The sequence below is a fragment of the Ascaphus truei genome, chromosome 5 (assembly GCF_040206685.1).
Source record: "Ascaphus truei isolate aAscTru1 chromosome 5, aAscTru1.hap1, whole genome shotgun sequence".
Lineage (NCBI taxonomy): Eukaryota > Metazoa > Chordata > Amphibia > Anura > Ascaphidae > Ascaphus > Ascaphus truei.
This window is the reverse complement of record NC_134487.1, coordinates 145208051-145228679: the sequence shown is the minus strand read 5'-3', so window position 1 is coordinate 145228679 and position 20629 is coordinate 145208051. Positions and strand designations below refer to the sequence as shown.

General features: G+C 44.6%; 1 protein-coding gene across 1 annotated transcript in view; it reads right to left on the bottom strand.

The window, feature by feature from the left end:
• The window catches only part of LOC142494684 (uncharacterized), a 44617-nt gene extending 24755 nt beyond the window's left edge, over positions 1 to 19862 (bottom strand). Inside the window, exon 1 of the mRNA XM_075599117.1 lies at positions 19832 to 19862. Within this exon, the coding sequence (XP_075455232.1) occupies positions 19832 to 19862 (31 nt within the window). The remainder of the gene's footprint in view (positions 1 to 19831) is intronic.
• Positions 19863 to 20629: the final 767 nt, after the last annotated feature.

Genomic DNA, 20629 nt, shown 5'->3' with positions numbered 1-20629 from the left:
ATGAAAAATGATTCATTTCTTCAAGTCAATCAGTTATTTATGAGAATTGTGTGGCGCCCTACAGAAATGCATCTTTCATTTTTAAATCATGAAATTGAAATGTGTCTGCTGTAGTGACTTAAAATTGAAATTGACTGCAGTTTCATATGTTACAATGTATTATTTACTTGATGCTCATTTCCATAGAGAGTATACTATAGCAGGAAGCTCAACTAATGCTACTAGTACTACAGTGTGAATTATTTCAGGCTTGGAGGAGTCTGGAGCCAATCAGAATCCAAAAAAACCTGCAAGCATTAAAGATCCGTGCATTTCCTCCAGTTGATCCTTTCTCATAATCTTACTGATTTTAGAAGACTGCAGAGCTGATTATTTCTACATCTGTATGATCTTGAAGAGAGTTTGTGGTGCAAGTGCTTTAACAACCTTTGTAGATTCAGGTTAGGATCAAGAGATAGTTTCTACAGTATCTAGCTTCATGTTTAAATGAATTGTTTGTGAACAATTATTTGTAAAAAAATGTGTAATGGTATATATAATCGTTTTTATCATGTAGTGTTGATTATGTACGGAGCACACACATAATTTTGAAGGCTCAAGGTGTCCCTGCCTTGTATACTGTAGTTTACAATCTAATTTTTGGTGCCAGGTTTACCTGCTTCAACCACAGTTTCATTGTTTTCAGTCAGTGCCTCTAATCACTTAGTCCCTCCATCATCATAAAATGGTGTAGGTGGTGTATGAAGCTTTTCCCCAGTATGATTAAATCTGATAAAGCTATTATTCCAACAAACTGTATCTGCTTTTCAATTCATAAAATCTTTTGAATGGATATGAGACCTCAATGTTCAATGTGCGTATAATTTTTACCAAGTCTATGTAGCGCACTTTCCCCCAGCCCCTGGGAGGTGTGTGGCTACGGTGTGTATGGTGTGGTGCGATACCTATGGCTCACAGGAAACCTGTGCCTCAGCTGCACAGAACCTGGTGTACCTGAGTTGACGATCTGTAGCGCCTCCACCTGTATGGAATTCTACTGTGTGGAATTACCCTGGCACAGGACCACATGCAATAAAACACACTGCACATACTAATAAGAACACACTCCAAAACATCCAAGCCTCGCAGGGCTGTACTGTGCTTCCCCCTGCATATGTCCTTACCCTCACTGGGTTTACCCCCAAATACTAAGGTGCCCCTGGGCACCCAACCACCCTGGTGTCCACAGAGTCATTCACCATTCCATGTGTATGAGACAGCGCTACCCCACTGGCCAGTGTAATTTTGATGCACTTGATGAGGAGAGGTACCTGCTGGGTGTTTCCACACCCGGGCACGCAGATGAAGAAGATGGGATCCGCGGATCCAGCTATGGTATCCACGAAGCCTCCGCCTCTACGTTGGGTGGGTCCTGCATGTAATGTACCACCGTTAACAGTGTCAAGTCAGTGAGCGCAGTACAAACCACCGTTAACAGTCTGTAATCATAGCAAGTATCTGGCACCAGATCACCTGAGGTCAGGATGCAACCGCTGTGATGGTGAAGCCGTACCAGGCCAGTAAATAAAGGTATTATGCCCAGCTGGGTGCCCCTGAGCCTTATTGGGATATGTAGATTGTCTGCTCTGCAACCCAGTAATGGCAGTAAAACTGTACTTTTAATAATAATGTCTGTGTATCTCCCACCAGCTATAAAGTGGCGAATTTTTTTTTATTTTTACTGTAAAATGTATTTCAATAGCAGTGTTTCCCTGTAACCGTGCAAAGGAAAAATGGTTTTAAAACCCAGCAGCTCACAGCACAGCACATGGCTGTTTGCTAACTTCTGCTGGGAAGGCCCTTGCGCACTAACATTTGCTGTGAGCGCTGGTGGGGTAAAATCATGCAAAAGGTTATAACAGCAGAGTATCTACTAGCCCTAGAGGCTGGAGTGTAACAGGTGACCTTTCCTAAGGCTCATGAGACATGTAGTCCCTGCTCAGAGTCTCCCTCTACATGGCCATCATTCGCATGCCTATCGCGTGCATGCACGCACATATATATCATGAGGGTGCCCTACAAAGGGAGCCGCCGTAGCCTCCGGTGAGCCCATTGCCACCGCCACCCACTGCAGCTCTCCCCTGCCCGGCAGACACCACGCTATTTCTGCTGCACGCCACCTTCAACACTCCCAGTACCCGCCGGACAATGGGAGGTAAGGGGACCCAGGGGGAACCCTGCTATATCTACAACACCTGACTTATATTAAAGTTAAAAAAATAACATATTTTAAATTGGAGTTGAAACACTGGAGCAGTTATAAATTGACTTCAAACAGAAGTACAGTATAAAATGTTTTCATATTAGCCCGTAGCTTTTTTCCCTCATCTTAAATTGCACTGCATCAGCTAGAGAGTGGCGGTCTGTCAACTAAATTAGCATCACTTCCTATGGCTGATCCCTATTTATTTAATTGGAACATTTGGGGGAGAAAAAAAATGATTCAAACAATCCATCAGTATCTGCTTATCAGCACAAAAGCATTCAAATCTCGCTTGACCTTTAGAAAGGGCATTCTTCTCTTACATCTTACACATACACAGAGGTCATTAATGTGCCTTCATACTGCTAAAAGTCACAGTGAGACCTTTAGTGTTACTTATCTGTATGCAACTCGCCTATCAAAAACTTTCTAAACAAATGCATAGGAAATATATTGCATATTAATGTTAATCACCCAAGCCTTAGCATTTCCAAGTATATACTAGGATCTTTCTAAAATAATTAAATCCAATCTATTTGTTGATGTTTCCCAACAATTTGCTGGGTTGTTATCTGGGACTCTAGGGAGTCATAGACAAATAAGCACTTCTGGAAGCATTTATCATTTATCCCTGTGAGATTTGTCATAAGAGCCTAGGTCAGGACCTACAAATGAAGCATTAGGATTGATGATAGCATATTGCACTGGATGCAATTAAAACAAGATTATTGTCACCTAGAACTGGTCAACAGCTTGAGATATACTAAAATGGACTAAAAGTGAAAAACAGTTAATATTAATTGAGTACTGTAGACCAAGGGAGTGCAATCTTTTTTCCTGTGCCCCCAGGCTGGCTGTCCCCCTCTCTGCACGCCCCACCTTGGCTCCGGCGTCTGGGCGTCATGATGTCACATGACCCTGCGGCATCATTTGATGCCGCGTTGCCATGGCTATGCGTCTCCCGAAGCCGTCTGAGCAAGGTAAGTGCAATTTTTCAGAAGCCTTCGTTGCTTCCCCGACACTTAATTTGAGTGCTTTCGGGATGCCTCTGTAAACCCCCAAGCCCCATTTAGAAGATTCAGGAAATTTAGTTTTATTTTCTGTAGCTAAAAATATAACAAGTGAGGAACATGAAAAGCAACTACAGTTTCTTTAAAAAAATTACCATTCTATCTACATTTTGGTTAGGACGAAAGCCACTATATTCTTTAAGAATATTTGCTTTAAGTACTACAAATGAAACAAGCTTCATTTCTCCCTCTGGTGTGTTCTGTTATATTATATCCTCATTGTTTTTATAATTGTATACTTATTTTTAGCAGATTTCATCATTTGTTTTAATGTTTTTAGCATTTTCTTCCTCATTTCAAAAACGAATTCCATAATTCAGTAAAAATCCAAAACTAAACACATCGAGAATTTAGTAGAACTTGAACCTAGACATGAATTTGTTTTTAATCGGAGCCACCTGCAAAATACGAATGAATTTGCTCACCTTTATTTAAAACAAAATAACACATTTAGATAATAAAGATTGATAGGTTGTAGTCTGCAAATGTCACTAATTACATTAGATAAAAGCTTGAGGTTAATTATAACAGGAAAAGATGACTGCATGTTGGCCAGTACAGTAGTAGAGCGAGTGACTGGGAAAAGTCTAGAATAAGCAAAGATTCCAGAATTCCACATTGTCCTGGAAACAATCCAAAACCGATGTTACAGGACTTACTATTTCCATGGTCGCCCAAGGTTACAGCAGCAGAGCACAGTACAGCTGAGGCTCAATTACGGCCATGAAAGCAGCAAGATGCTCGGGAGAATTAACTCAGCGGGGGTCCCTGCTTCTTGATGGGACCTCTGCAGTGTTAATCATATCAGAACAACCACCCATTTATAATAGCTGTGCAGAGGAGTCGCAGAGAGAGAAGTCCCAGAGAGACAAGAATGTGATGCCTTTACTTTTTTTGGGTGATGTTAAGTCACCTTAAAGGGAGGGAAGCATATGGTACTTGTTTGGTTGTGCTTCCCTCCCTTTTAGAGATGTATTTATTTATTTATAAAATGTTTTACCAGAAAGTAATACATTGAGAGTTACCTCTCGTTTTCAAGTATGTCCTGGCCATAGAGTTAAGACCAACAGACTTAGGGAGGATTTGTTCCTGTAAAGTACACCTAGTTTGGCATAGGTCTTGGATGTCAGAGTATCAATGTGCATCCCAAATATTAAGTGGGAGTCAAACCATATGCCCAATGTAAGAGACGTGTTCAGAGGTACTCAATGGAGACTGTTTTAAGGTGAAATAAAAATAAGGCTTTATTGCGCCTGTCCTTTTTCACAGCAAAACATATGCAAATAAGCCAAACAAAATCCTATCTCCGCTTTGGAGACTATCTACACATGTAGCTCAGCCCTCTCTGACTGGGTTGGTTAGCTAAGCTATTCACCATCCCCAAAATATAAACATATATACGGATACATAACAGTTCCAAAAGAAAGTCTTATCTGTCTCTCTGTTAGCTGTAATGGGGAAGGCTTCTCTCTTTCCTGGGTTGCTGCCTTTTCTCAGGTTCTGTCCACATTCAGGTTTAGAGGTGCTTTCCCCTGTGTCGTGCAAGCAGCTCTGCTGTTTCTTCTGGCAGGCTCAAGACATCTGTCCCCATGGTCAGTCAAACAACTTGTGAGACTCAGAAACAATCTCCCTCCCTGTCTCAAAAGACAGGCTTTTCTATGAAGCTAATCAGGCAGGTGGTGCCGGATAATTGACTACCAGCAGTAAACCACCACACTGCTGGATTAGAGGCACATTTCCTGAACAGGGATAACTCCCCTGTTACATACCTCCCCCGTTTGTGGGAAGCTCGGGCTTGCCACGGCCAAAGCCCATCCTTCCACTCTCATTCTAGATACCTCTGTGACTTGAGAGTGGATGGAGGAAGAGAACCCTCAGTCCCGCTGGGATCGGAGCCCTTTCTCAGTTCATTCGTGTCTCCTCCCGAAGGTGCTTGAGATCAGCACTCCTCAGTCGCTCGAGGAGGACTTTTCTAAGTATAGTCTTTTTGCTTTGTGCGCGGTCATGAGATTTCCCTCGCGTCGGGTGCTCGTTTTATTGTAGGCAGACTGTATGGCAGCAGTTGCAGAGCGTTTAAAAACAGCCCTTTGAGTTTTCAGCTCTTGAAGCTGTCTCTCTGCACTTTTTCCACTTAATGGAGTTGCTAGTTCAGCCTCTTTTGGATTAAGTGGCAAATCCATATCCACTTCCAGAGAATGTCTCATCTTTTCAGCTTCATCAGCTAAGGATTCTTCTGGTTTTGATTCAGCACGTGTACCTTCTTTTGTTGCCTGTTGGATGGCTGAATGTTTTGCTTGTTTATGTGGTTCAAATTTTGCAACCTTGTTTTTCAGACGAGCGGTATTCCCAGCTCTCACTGTACCCTTTTCTTCATGGGCTTTTGTGGCTGTGGGATACTGATGCTTTGTCAGGGTCAATACTTGTCCTTGTAGAACTGTAATCTCATCCGCGAGAGATCCCTGTTTTTTGAGTGCATCTTGCAAGTCTCTTCTCAGGGAATTTATCTGCACCCTTTGCTTTCTTTGAGCTTGCTTCCACATTTTCACTGCATTGTGAAGCACTATGAATTTCTTTGCTCGGGCCACAGTTTCTTGTCTCAGTATCTGGACCTTCTTTTGCTCCCTTTTGTGCCAGGTCACTGGGTTCTAAGCTTGGCCTCTAGAGATGCTTTGGTAATGCTCAGGGTAGCCTTCAGTTTCTCATGCTGCTTTGCAGGGACATACTGGGTAATCAGACGTTCCTGCAGCACCTGTATTTCTTTAACAGACTGCAGATTGTCTTCCTACAGAGTTCGCTGCTTCTCCTCGGCCATCTGGAGGTGCGTACGCAGACCTTGCAGTTGGTGCTCTGCTTCAAACTTCTCACCTTCCAAAAGTCTAATTATTTCTTTAAGCTCGTGCAGCTTTTCTTTATTTTCCTTGACGCAGTCTGTCAAATGAGAATTTTCTTCTTCCAGTTTTAAGTTTTCTCTTTTTAATCTTACATTTTCTCCTTTTTCAGTTTCTGTACTATTCAGGGCCTCCTTGCAGTCCTCCTTCCATTTACGCACATCTGCTTTGAGAATGACAGTCTCCTGGCGTGAGACTTCCTTCTCTAGGTTGAGGGTCTGAAGCTCCTTCTGAGAGACTTTGAGATCTGTATTAAGATTGACAATAGTTTCTTTAGAAATGTCCAGCTCCTCAGTGAGAATGTGTAGTTCCTTCCTGGAGACTTCTAGGTCTATGCGGCAGCTGTTGGTCTCATGATGTGAGGTATCCAGTGCTCTGCGGAGTGTCTGAACCTATTTCTGAGATACATCCACCTCTGTCCAGACACTGTTGACCTCCTGTTGTGTGTCAGCTCTACGCGAAGAGTGTGAACCTCTTGCTGAAAGACTGTCATCTGCTTCAGTGCCTCCTCATACTTCTGCTTCAGCTTATCAGATTGGCACTGCTTTTCATCCATGGCGGAAATAGTAGCATTCGCAGTATCTAGCTCAGTCTTGAGATCGTCCAATTCTGTTCCAGATTCGGAGTACATTGCGAGCATCATCTTCTGTAACTCAGCATTATCTTCCCTCTCAAGTTTCAATTGTTCCCGGAGTAGATCACAGTCACGCCTGGCAATTTTCAGGGCGTCTTCAGGGCTGGTCAAGGGATCGTCACTCACTGGTTCCGGCTCCTCTTCCCTGGGATGGTTGGTTGAGGGTTCCTCACTGTTGGCACCGGACAGACACTTCTTTGGGGTACACAACTTCTGCCTTGGGCCCTCTGGATATTCGATTATTCGCGGGACGAATTCTCCATTTTCTCTAGGCTGCAGGGCAACTCGGTCCCCCTTTTCCTCCACAGGATCTGCGGACGTGTCTGTTCCTTCCACGGTAAGTGAAGAACCGCTTTTCTTTTTCCGCCTTTTTGTTTTGGATGACTCTGTCCGATCCGGAATACTGGGGTTTCCTTCTTTATTTGATACTTCAGTGGCTCCATTGTATACACAAGGCTTTACTTGCAGTTGCTTTAGCTAACAGAAATATTTGATGATCTGCTGCTCCCGCTCTTTCTCCTGTCGACCATATTCGTCATCATAGAGAGCGGTCTTTTCGGTTCTTGCCGAGTTCAGGCACCCCCACCATTCTTGGGGTGTTTTGTGGGTGTGACTCGGTTCGGGTTCCCCGTAAGAGATGTCTTCCTCTTTATTGGACTGGAAGGGCCACTCTTCCGTGGGATAGGGTTCATTACAGGAACGCTGCATCTTGTCCTCCATTTTGGGGCTATCAGGTGTAATTTTCTTCCTGTCCTCAGAAGGCACTATTGCAGCTGTTACTGCTGTATTTGCTAGAACCCCCAATTGTGGTAGTCCTACAGGTGGGCATATTTTGATTGTAGAGGTCGTAGCTCTCACAGGTATCTCTGTATTTTTTTGTTTTTCTTGGGTAAGTTTTACACTATCAGCAGTGCTGTGAACGCATTCTATCTCATTAGGTATACTGGATGTGCAGTTGCTAGGTAAAAACTTCTATTTGCTTTACACCATTTACTTGCTAGTTAAATCTCTCATTAGGTATACTGGATGTGCAGTTGCTAGGTAAAAACTTCTGTTTGCTTTACACCATTTACTTGCTAGGTTCAATACCCTCCGCTTCAGCCCAATAATGTGGTTTTGTGCTTGAGTTCAGTAATGTTCAGTCTCAACTTTGGGTATTATGGCATTCACTCTTCACACTTTGGGATACCTTTTACACAGCTCAGCAATTCCTTTTTCCCCAGTAGGGCAATTTTACCCTCAGCACTTGTTTACTGAAAATTCCTCTGCTTCAGCACAGTCTTGCATCAATGTTCACACTTTTCTGCATATACTCCATTCATAACTGGTAGTCCTATGCGGTGTGGCAGCCTTTACTTGCAGAATCAGTACCGCTCGTGTGTCACCATCTGTATTCACTGCTTCAGCGAAACATTTGAAAACAACAAACGCCTATCCCTTTTAAGGGCTAACTTACTTCTTGAACTCTGACTACAGCTGGAAGAATAAACCCCTATTTCAATGACCATATTATATTTTATTTTTGATAGGCAAATAAGGTTTACCTGCTTCAGCACAGTCTCTCTCTCTCCTCTTGGAATCGGGGAAAAGAGTCCATCTGTGGTTTTGTAAGTTTCAGTGCAGTGTAGATTTCCTGCCTCGGTGTGTACCTTTTACTCTGGTATCTGCTGCATGAGATCCTTTGTTTATGTTGCTCAGGCTGTTTGTAGGCAAAAAGCACAAAAAAAAATCCACAGGCAATCTCCGGGCCCCTTTTAACTTCAAGGACCACCTCAATCCGATTCTGACACCATATGTAAGAGACGTGTTCAGAGGTACGCAATGGAGACTGTTTTAATGTGAAATAAAAATAAGGCTTTAGTGCGCCTGTCCCCTTTTCACAGCAAAACATATGCAAATAAGCCAAACCAAAACCTATGTCCGCTTTGGAGACTATCTACACATTTATTTCAGCCCTCTCTGACTGGGTTGGTTAGCTAAGTATTCACCAGCCCCAAAATATAAACATATATACGGATACATAACAGTTCCAAAAGAAAGTCTTATCTGTCTCTCTGGTAGCTGTAATGGGGAAGGCTTCTCTCTTTCCTGGGTTGCTGCCTTTTCTCAGGTTCTGTCAGCATTCAGGTTTAGAGGTGCTTTCCCCTGTGTCATGCAAGCAGCTCTGCTGTTTCTTCTGGCAGGCTCAAGACATCTGTCCCCATGGTCAGTCAAACAACTTGTGAGACTCAGAAACAATCTCCCTCCCTGTCTCAAAAGACGGGCTTTTTTATGAAGCTAATCAGGCAGGTGGTGTCGGATAATTGACTACCAGCAGTTAACCACCACACTGCTGGATTCGAGGCACATTTCCTGAACAGGGATAACTCCCCTGTTACACCCAGTTATTTAAAACTAGTGACAGGAGTTAGGCTGGTGTTAGCGTTTGTTCTGATCTGGAGCTCAGTCACTGGAAGCTTTAAATATTTTGTCTTGGTCCCAAATACCATTATTACAGTCTTGTCAGTGTTTAAAAACAGTTTGTTTTGGGAAATCAAGTTTTCGAGTCTCAAAATGTCAGAATGAAGTATGTGTTGAAGGTCGGAGAGGCTATGGCTGTGTGCATATAGGATTGTATCATATACATACATGTGTATTGAGGCCTCCTTACAAGCTGTGTTAAGATCATTGATGAACACTGAGAAGAGTAGGGCCCCCAGAAATAAAGAATCGCAGGTATTGCCCCAGTAGGGCCCCGAGTAGGAACCTGATGAAGCATCCAGCGAAATGCCGCGTTGGGCGTTTTTCTTCTCTGCACATGTGATTGCATACCTGATTGCTTACCTGATGGAGTGGCAAGCATAGAACATGGAGGATCCAGCATCCGCAGCAGTACAGTGGCGGCCGCCTTTAACCTTCTGCGGCCGTTTCCCCGCGATTTTATAAATCGCGGGCAGATGCGGGCTGTTTTCGGCCGTTTTGGGCGCCGCGTGCGCTTTCAATGTTAAGCGCCATTAGCGCTGTCTCGTCAATGCGGCTGACGCACGGGAATCTCCGTGACAAACGGAGAACATCCCCGCATTTTTATGGGTATGTACTGTTGCAGCCACCTTTATTCTCCTAATTACCCGGATAAATGCGGGGATTTTCTCCGTTTTTCTCAGAGTTTCCTGCGCGGCGGCCGCATCATCAGATAAGCGCTAATGGCGCTTATCATTAAAAGCGCCCGCGGTGCGGGAAACCTGACGAAAAAAAGCCGCGCGCCACCGCGTTTTTAAAAATCCCGCGGTGGCGGCTGCAGGAGGATAAAGGTGGCCGCCACTGTAGGAGGTTAAAAGGGGCCGCGGCTGTAGCTCTACATTGTACACCCTGTGTGTTCTGCATGTTAGGCAAACCTTGAAGCCGGTGGAGCGATGTGAGCGGACGGAGAACAGCTGATGGGCATTTCTCCTGCAGTGTATCCTCCCCCCTTCTATTCATCTATCGTTCATGCTGGGGACTGCTCATTGCTGGTTGGTGATCCTCCAGGTTTGGTTAACCTTATGCGTGGAAGCAGTTTGAAAATCGACAGCCTTGCTCTCTTTATCTTTTTCATCGGAGAGTGAGAAGTAAGGTGCATTATTGAGACTGCCTCCTGTTTTTGATATGATACACTGAATCCCTTATTTAGTGGCTTAGAAGGTATACCATGCCTGTATTGTTTGAGCAGTATATCATTCGTCATGATACATATTTGTGTGACACTTATTCACAGCAGAGACTCTTAAGTTCAATTGATCTAAACCGTGGACATTTCTACTATATATCCTTGCTACTGTACATTCTTATCTGATGATTAATTCAATGTTACTCTATGGAGGTATCAATTACTTGAATGTTACAGTAGATGTGCAAGGGTTTGATTTAGTTTGTGTATACATCAATAGAGTAAAATGTTACCTATATACTATATATTATAGGGTGTTCTTTTACAGTCAGGTGTATCATCTTGTAATCAGATACTATGGCTAATTAGTCCTGTATGGTTATTTCATCTGTTACTGTGTTTTGTCCAGACTCATTGTCTATCTCCAGCTGGAAGGTGATCTCCACCCTGTGAAGGCTGTCTCCAGCTGACTCACCCTTTAGATTATATCCACGTCACATCAACTGCGACACCTATATGGCTCTAGTTAGCCTTTACGTTAAGCCCTGGATGAAGCAGGTGGCGAAACGTGCGCGCCGGGGTTCCATTGTCTGTCTAGGATTCTGCAGTGTCCAAGGCTGATTTACTTTCTCCTGCTGTTTCAAATTTGTCGCTTCTACTGCTCATGGAGCATGCGCACTGTGGCGGTTTCACTCATCCGAATCTACTACCAGCGATCCAGTTGCAGACGTCCAGCTACTGTTCATTTTCACTTGGACTGGTGCTAAGTACTTTTTGGCATTTATTGTTGACATCTGTCTATTACTCTGCTGCATCTCTGTGTGTGCATTCACTACTTGCTGAATTTATTATTAATTTATTGTTGCGCATTCACTTACATGCATTTACCTTAGAGTTAATACTTTAGGTTACCATGACCGGCTGGTGTAAGTGTTAGGAGGCAATTTTGTTGCTTCTACACTTTAGGGTTTGGTTCTCTGCCCTTTAACACAGTAGTTAATCCATTTCACCTAGCTGCATCAGGCAAGTACACCTCATTTCAGTTTTTTGCTTTCATTTGCTAGCTATAAGCTGTGTGTTCTTAATTTGCTTGATGTGTTTATACTTATGTTTGCAGCTTTGTGTATTTTAGTTATCAGTATTCAGATTTAACCAGCTTTGTGTATACTGCGGATCTTTTTTATTTTTGCTTTATGTGTTTAATACATTTTGATACTTTTGTATGCTAGAGTGCTATTTTGGGTTTCTTTTTTTCTTTTTCTTGTTTCCATATATTCATTATTCCCAAGCACTGCCAGTAATGTTGATTCTGTAAACTTTACTTTACTGGTTTTAGCACTTTTCATTGATGGTCTGTTGCAGGCTCTTTTTGTGTTTCATATATTTCACATATATATTTTTTTTTAATTGATTTTACTGTCTATTCCTTTCTTTCAAAACATTTTTTGACCACACAATAAATATTCAGACCAGACAATTGCCATGTTTATATTTTGAGTGCCCTTATTATGAGTTTCTGCAGCACCCGTCTTTGGGGGCTGCACCCCTCTCTTTTTTGCTCAAATGAGACGTGGTAGGCCTTATAGAAGGCAAATAACTTACAATGTTTTGCAGTTACCACATTTTTATTTCAGTGAAACTCCTCTTGTAAAAAAGTGGAATAATATAAATGTCTCTATGTGTTCACTCCGAACAAAATATAATAAATGTAGAAAATATTACACTGAAGCACTTATCTGAATCAATAAATATGTATAGATAAAGGATAAAGTATCTGTTGTCTAAATTTTGCATAGGTTGAACTAGATGGACGCATGTCTTTTTTCAATCTCATCTACTATGTATATAGCTACACTGGCGACACACTTTATTCGAGCTCGGTTAGTCCCACGAATTCGGGTATACCCGGGTGTATTGAGGTTTGTGACTGTTTTCTGCCCGAGTGCATTGAGGTATTTTCCAGGCAGGGATTGAAGCATTGTATTCCCGCTGGCTGCAATACTGCACAGTATATATATATATACTGCATTACAATTCATGAATTTATGCCATCTGGTAGACACGCGAAGCATTGCAGCCTATTAAATCCTAATCATTATCATTTAACAGATCAGCCGCCCGTCAGCCAGGCATGAACCCAGGCTGGGAAGGCAAACGCAACGGGGCTTGTCAGAGGTGAGGAGCGGCGCATTCCAGGTATCTGCCAGGTACATACTGGGTATTTGCTCGAATAAAGTGTGTTGGTGCAGTATGTAACAATACTTCATATAAATGCATAAATAAAGGCTTCAGGGGATGTGTTTTTCTTGTCTATTCACATCCGTATCTATGGACACATTTGATATGTGTGACTTTGAAATGGAATTTGAATTTCAGAGGTGTGGGGGTTCTTGTAACATGAGGGAAAGACTGAAAATGAAGGGACCTTAGCCACAGGTATTTGTCTCCTGGGGGATTTATGCTTGCTAGAATCAAAGTGTGTGTGTGTGTGTGTGTGTGTGTGTGTGTGTGTGTGTGTGTGTGTGTGTGTGTGTGTGTGTGTGTGTGTGTGTGTGTGTGTGTGTGTGTGTGTGTGTGTGTGTGTGTGTGTGTGTGTGTGTGTGTGTGTGTGTGTGCAGGGGGGTGGGATGGGGGGGAGTTTGCTTTGTCTATGCATCCAGTCAATAGTGTCGCCAAATCTCACTACATTATTTAAATGTCATGTGTTTTAATTTGTGGCTGGTTTTTTTTTTAGCTTGCCCTTTCATTGCCATTTTGGCAATCCCTGGCCATATTCGGGGCATGGTTTACGACTGTGACAATCAGTAGGTGGAGGGGGTGGAGTGGGTGGAGGGGGTGGAGGTTGGGGGTAGTTTCCCCGGGGAGGATGATTAGGCCTCATGGGTGGTTAGTCAGGGAGGGGATTAACCCCTTAATAACTATAGCGGTTACTCACCGCTATGGTGATTAAGGGGTTAGTGGCCAGTAGTTTGTTTTTTATTGTAATGTTTCAACCCACAGAGGATGAGGAGGATGGGGAGGAAGACGAGGATGGCCTTCATCCTGACAGGGGTAAATGAAACTTTAATTAACGTTATGCTGGCTGGATAATGTTTTATTTTTAATTGGCAAATGTGCTATTACCCAGATATGTATAATAGGGATTTTGCCCATTACTGTACTATATGTGTTAGGGTGGGTTGTTGGGGGTAGAGGGGGTGTGTAGTTGGATGCCCATTTACTGTACTGCCGATGGTGTTATCTTTGCTTCTGTTGAGTACATGGGATACCACACTGACAATCAATGGGTGTATTGGCTAATATTCTATTGATCTCTCTGTGGGGGGTACCCCAGGGCTCTGTCCTGGGACCTCTTCTCTTTTCTCTGTACACACTCTCTCTAGGTGACCTAATAACATCTTTTGGGTTTAAATATCACCTCTATGCTGACGATACAAATGTACTTTTCAACACCCGACCTTACACCTGCTGTACAAACCAAAGTTTCTGAATGTCTCTCTGCTATATCATCCTGGATGGCCCTCCACCGCCTTAAACTCAAAATGGCTAAAACAGAGCTCCTCATACTTCCTCCCAAACCTGGCCCTACTACCTCCTTCCACATTACTGTTGGAACTACGATCATTCACCCAGTAGCCCAAGCACGCTGCCTAGGGGTCACACTCGACTCCTCTCTCACATTCGCCCCTCACATTCAAAACATATCTAAAACTTGTCGCTTTTTCCTCCGCAATATAACAAAGATACGCCCTTTCCTCTGTTACTCGACTGCTAAAACTCTGACTCAGGCCCTCATTCTCTCCCATCTTGATTACTGTAACCTCCTGCTGTCCGGCCTTCCTGCCTCTCACCTGTCTCCCCTACAATCTATCAAAAACGCTGCTGCAAGAATCACGCTACTCTTTCCTAGATCCGTCTCAGCATCTCCCCTCATGAAATCCCTCTCCTGGTCTCCGATCAAATCCCGCATCTCAGTCTCCATTCTTCTCCTCACTTTTAAAGCTTTATACTCTTCTGCCCCTCCTTACATCTCAGCCCTAATTTCTCATTATGCACCATTCAGACTCTTGCATTCTTCTCAAGGATGTCTTCTTTCTACCCCCTTTGTATCTAAAGCCCTCTCCCGCCTTAAACCTTTTTCACTGACTGCCCCACACCTCTAGAATACCCTTCCCCTCAGTACCCGTCTAGCACCCTCTCTATCCACCTTTAAGACCCACCTTAAGATACACTTGCTTAAAGAAGCATATGAATAGCTCTGTGGATATTCTGAAAACATGATAAATAAAGTTTGGCACCTGCAGACGCACTTACCAGAACTCCCTCCTACTGTCTCTGTACGTTCTCCCTACCTACCAATTAGACTGTAAGCTCCTCGAAGCAGGGACTCCTCTTCCTTAATGTTACTTTTATGTCTGAAACACTTATTCCCATGATCTTTTATTTATATTATCTGTTATTTATTAGATTACCACATGTATTACTACTGTGAAGCGCTATGTACCAGTACATTAATGGCGCTATATAAATAAAGACATAAAATACAATAATCTGTTTTTTTTTTTTTTTTCAACTTTGTTTTTATTAGTTTTTAGTGCATACAGTCAGTAGATTACAGGATATTGATATTTATTCCAGGTATACACTTAACTTACAAGGACAAACTACAAATGACGGACGCACAATGGGGAGAGCCACAGGACAAGACATTGACAGACCAACAACAATTAAGGAGAGAGAGATAGGGGGGGGAAGGAGGGGGGTAGGGAAGGGGGGGAGAGGTGTAGACGAGTCTCAATCCACTTGTTGATCCGGTGACCTGCACCACCACTGTTATCACCCTGCTCCTGACCACCTCGCAGAGAACCCTCAGCCGAATCCACTTCCACTTTTCGGCTTCATTCAAGTTGGAATATTACTAAAACCCTGGGGGAGCCCTGCCGTCCGATCGTCCCATCCAACTCCCCGCCCACCATCCAAGGAGAACCCACCTATATCTATCAAAGCCATATTGTGGCATCATTCATCCCCTGTATATCGGTCTGAGCCAACCACAATGACCAGACTTTTTCGAATTTATCGGCCGAATCGTTAACTAAACTCGTCAACTTCTCCATTCGGCAAATGAACCAAATTCTGTTCCTGATTTTGTCTATAGAAGGAATCGCGTTCTGATTCCACAATGCTGCGGTCTCACACCTCATAGCGGTAGTAAAGTGTGCTATCAGCTTGTTACCCGACCTAGATACCTCATTCGTAGGTTTACCTAATAAAAATAGCCACGGGTCCAGCTGGATTTTGAGCCCCAAAAAGATCCTCTGCAGCCAATCTCGGATCTGGGTCCAGATCGGCACTATTTTCGGGCAAGACCACAGCATGTGAACCAAGTCCCCTTGTTCCCCGCACTGCCTAGGGCAGAGCGGGGAAGAGCCCCGATTGAATTTTGCTAATCTAACTGGGGTGAGATACCAACGTAATAATACCTTATATGAGTTCTCCTTCAATGTTGTGCAGATGGAGCTAGTAGCCGCGGCTTTGAACACCGCAGCCCAGTCCTCGTCCTCTAGTTGACCCTGGAGAGTCTCTTCCCATTGAACCATGAAACGAGGTTTGACTGTCCTGTCTGTGTCAGTATTTACCACCTCTCTGTATAAGGCAGAGATCAGTCCCCGCGTGCCTGCCCCGCGCACACAGAGCTGCTCGAAATTCGTCAGCGGTGGTCTCACCGGGTGTGCGTTATAATATGCCCGGACCTGGAGGTACTTCATAAAATCAGTGTTAGGGATGTCTGTTTCCGACTGTAATAATTCGAAGGATTTGATCTTTCCTTTATCCTCCAGGTCCTTCAAACGTCTAATCCCCAATTTACGCCAGAGCGGGAAACTCTTATCTGTCAGCCCAGGAGCAAAATCTGGGTTACCATATAAAGGTGCCATCAGAGTGTGTTTGGAGGTTATTGAGCTGTTATCTTTAGAAGCCTCCCAGACCGAGAGTGAGTTAAGTACAGAGGTCAGTGGAATGAGAACATCCCTTACCCGTTTCCTCGGGTACCAGATCAGGTCCATGAGCTCCAGCGGGGCGCACACCTCTCTCTCCAGCGCCACCCACCGCCTGAGCCCAGGATCTCCGTGCCACTGCGTAATTTGGCACAATTGTGCCGCTTTGTAGTAGGATATAATGCTCGGAACTGCTAGGCCACCAGCTTCCTTGGCTTTCTGCATCGTTTTTACTTTAATCCGTGGTTTTCTACCATTCCAAATAAATTGAGATATTGATTTTTGAAGCCCTGTAATGTCTGCTCTTACCACGGGAATCGGGAGAGTTTGGAACAGATATAAAATCCTGGGAAGGACGTTCATCTTGACGCTATAGATCCTCCCTAACCAAGAAATACCATATGCCTTCCAATCCTGTAGCTCTTTTTTGAGAGTCCTCAGCAGTTTGGGATAGTTAGCCGAATATAAGGAGCTTATCTGTTTTGTGATCTGCACTCCTACGTATTTCATGGAGGAAGGACGCCATCTAAACCCAAAATTGAGTTCTATCAGCTTCTCCATCTCTCTTGGCATGTTGAGGCCTCTGATTTGGATTGATTTATCTTAAAGCCTGAGATCTGGGCAAACCGCTCTAGAAGCTCGAACAGATTGGGTAGCGAGACGAGCGGCTTAGTAAGGGTTAGAATGATGTAATCTGTGTACAAAGCCACCTTGTGCTCCTGGGAGTGGATTTGCACCCCAGAGATATTAGCGTTGTTCCGAATTTGTGCTGCGAGCGGTTCGATGCAATAGGCGAATAGCAGGGGCGAAAGCGGACAACCCTGCCTCGTGCCGCTTTTAATTGGGAAAAGATCTGAAGGGTATCCTTGGTGGACCACCCTAGATGTTGGTGCCGTATATAATGCCTTGACTGCCTGTTGGAATATACCCCCAAACCCAAATGCTCCAAGCGTGGACTCCAGATATGGCCAATCAACCCTGTCGAAGGCCTTTTCCGCATCTAGGCTTAGGGCTATACTTCGGATCTCCTTGGCTCCTATAAAGTCTATTATATCAACAATACTTCTAGTGTTGTCGGCCGCTTGTCTATTTCTAATTAAGCCAACTTGATCCGGGTGGATAAGCCTCGGCAGGATTATATTTAATCTATTGGCCAGTAGTTTAGAATAGATTTTAACATCTGTATTAATTAATGATATTGGCCGGTAACTTTGGCAACTAGTGGGATCTTTATCCTCTTTATGAATTACTGAAATTGACGCCTGGAGCATCTGCCCCGGAAAGGGCTCTCCTGCTAGTACTCCATTGAATAACTGGAGCATGTGAGGAGCCAGAACTCCAATAAATTTTTTATAATACAGGTTGGAGAACCCATCCGGGCCCGGGGCTTTTGACGCTTTTAGGTTTTTTACTACCGCCTCCAATTCCTCCCTCGTAAAGTTGCTTTGTAGTGCCTCTCGCTCCAATCTGGTCAATTGTGGCAAGGCCGCGTCTGCCAGGAATTTCCGTAGATTACTACTTGTCCTAGCATTGTGGACCACCTTCTCCCCATTGTATAGCTGTGCGTAGAATTTCGCGAACTCCCCTACTATAACTTTAGGGTTTGAGGAACAATGGCCCCCTATTGTTTTGATAGACTGAATATTAAAATTTGGTTTCCGGTTACGGAGTCTGGTAGCCAGCATAGTGTCCGGTTTATTAGCTTTCTCATAAAACTTCCTCTGAGTCCAACTCATGTCTTTCTCGGCCCTGGAGGTAAGGAGGAGGTTCAGTTCAATCCTAACATCCTTCAACTCCTTAAGGGTATCCTCTCTACCTGTCCGGTTATGTAGTGTAGAGAGCTCATGTAACCTTTTGTATAGCTGAGTTAATTTGGCTTCCTTTTTCTTTTTCCTATTTGCAGCTATACTGATTAAAACCCCACGAATCGTGGCTTTATGAGCCTCCCATAACATAGATTGGGAATCCACACTGCCACTATTTATCCTAAAGTAGTCTGATATCTCGGTTTTGACTTTTTTTTGTATTTCCGGAATTTTAATTATCGATTCGTTTAGCTTCCAGTTTGCTCCCAGCCTGACAAATCCAATTTGAGTGCATCTTAGCTCTATCGATGCATGGTCCGACCATGTAATATCATGTATGTTTGTGTCGGAGATTTGTGGGACCATTCTGCCCGATACAAAGAAGTGGTCAATCCTACTGTAACTGTCATGGGGATGGGAATAGAAGGAGTAGCTGCGTTCACCTTGGTGCTGCTCTCTCCAGATATCTACTAGGCCAGTTTGTTTTAGTCCCCTCAGAAGTGAGGCGTTTCCCACTTTCCTTATAGATTGTTGGGATGTCGTGCGATCTACCTTAGGGTTCAGGACCGTGTTAAAGTCCCAATACTATATGTCCCTCGGCCCACTGTTGCAGCTTTTGAAAGAAAGCGTAAAAGGGACCCCAGGGGAAGGTACATCGTGCTGGTCGGGCTCCTCAAGCAGACCAGAATTACGCTGGCATGTATATACGCGCCTAGTGAAGGACAAACAGACTTCTACCTGCAGGCAGAGTGGTGGTTACTCCCCCCCCTCACCGGCAGTTATGCGAAGCTAAAACCTAACCTCTGAACTATGAACTACTTAAGAATTTGGCCAATTTTTAAAAACCTGTTATAGACCATAACTAACCTTAATACGCTTCTCTATCTCCCACTACATTCTCTATACTAATTCACTAAACTCTAATCTAATTTTACCCTTCATTTATGTCCCTCCTCTGTTTCTGCTATCACTATCCGCAGACTCTTGTGTCCTGCCGGCTCCTTCACTCACTTCTCTACAGGGAGTAATATTTTTCTGGCCGCATGTTAGTGCTTCGAATTATTAATTTTTATTAGACCCTGTGCCCCTTAACGTCCCTCTTCGGCTCTGTGCTGCTAGGTGTATTCCTTACTCTTTCTTACCTCCTGCCTCTCCTCCGCCCTCCACCCCCCTACCTCCCTCACGGGACACCCCCTTCTGACCGCGAAACATCTGCTTTCTTGCCCTCAACCAGAGCACATGTCCCCTTTATTCTTCTTGTATTGGAGCTTCTCCCCGGCGGCGGATCTCGCGCGCCCCCGCCAAGGAGCCCCGCAGCATATCCGGGTCGTCGCCGCACTCAAGACGTCACCGCGACTTCCTCCTGGTGCTCCGTAGGCGTCCCTTCCAACGCTCTCGCGAGATCCGGCACATCGACGTCACCGGGCTGGGCGGGCCATTCTCATTCATAGGCGGGCCGCCGAGGAGAGAGGGCTGGTCCAGGGGCAGCTCCCTGGGCGGGTCTCGTCGCTGGAGCATTCCTTCCCGCCACGAACTGCGCCGCCATGGAAGTCTTCGCGCCTCTTCCCCACCTTCCTGCCCGGGTAGGTAAGGAAACGCCATCTTAGCTCACCAAGAGCTGTGTTAGCTCTATGAAGTTAACGGCAGCCATTTGAGGCCTTCTGGCTTTGATCCCCCTCACCGGCAGTGATTTTCAATGGGGTGACATTTTAGCAGTCCTGAAGGGTATTAACTGTCTTGAAAAACGCAACGAGCGTAACGAAACTGTACGGTCTTTATTCCCTCCCTTGTTTTAGGGGCTTTTTCCGCTCCCATCTTTTTTGTTTAGTCTCCTTTCCTTCGGGGGAGAGGATCCCTGTCGTCCTGGTGGGGAGTCCGCATTGGGTCCTTGTTGGGCCCCCTCTGGGGTATTAACCGTATTCCCCTGCACCCCAAGCTTTTTCAGGAAGGCTGCCCCCTCCGAAGGATGCTTGAGAACATGGGGTCTGCCATTTTTCATGGCCACCAGGGCAAAGGGGAAAGCCCAACGATATCTTATCTCACTGTATCTGAGTGCCCTTGTAACATGGGCTACAGCTCTTCGCCGGGCCAGTGTGAGGGGAGACAGGTCCTGAAATACCGTGAGGGTGACCCCCTCAAAGGTGATATGGGGGGTGGCCCGGGCTATCCTTCCCACCTCCTCCTTTACAGAGAAGAAGTGGAGACGGAGGATCACGTCCCTAGGGGGATTTGAGGGCAGTGGCTTAGAACGCAGGGCTCTATGGCACCTATCCATCCTAAAGTCAGATTCTGGCTTATCCGGCAGGATGGAGGCCATGAAGCGTGTCAGCAGAGCCTCCGGGTCCAAAATCTCCTCCGGGATCCCCTGA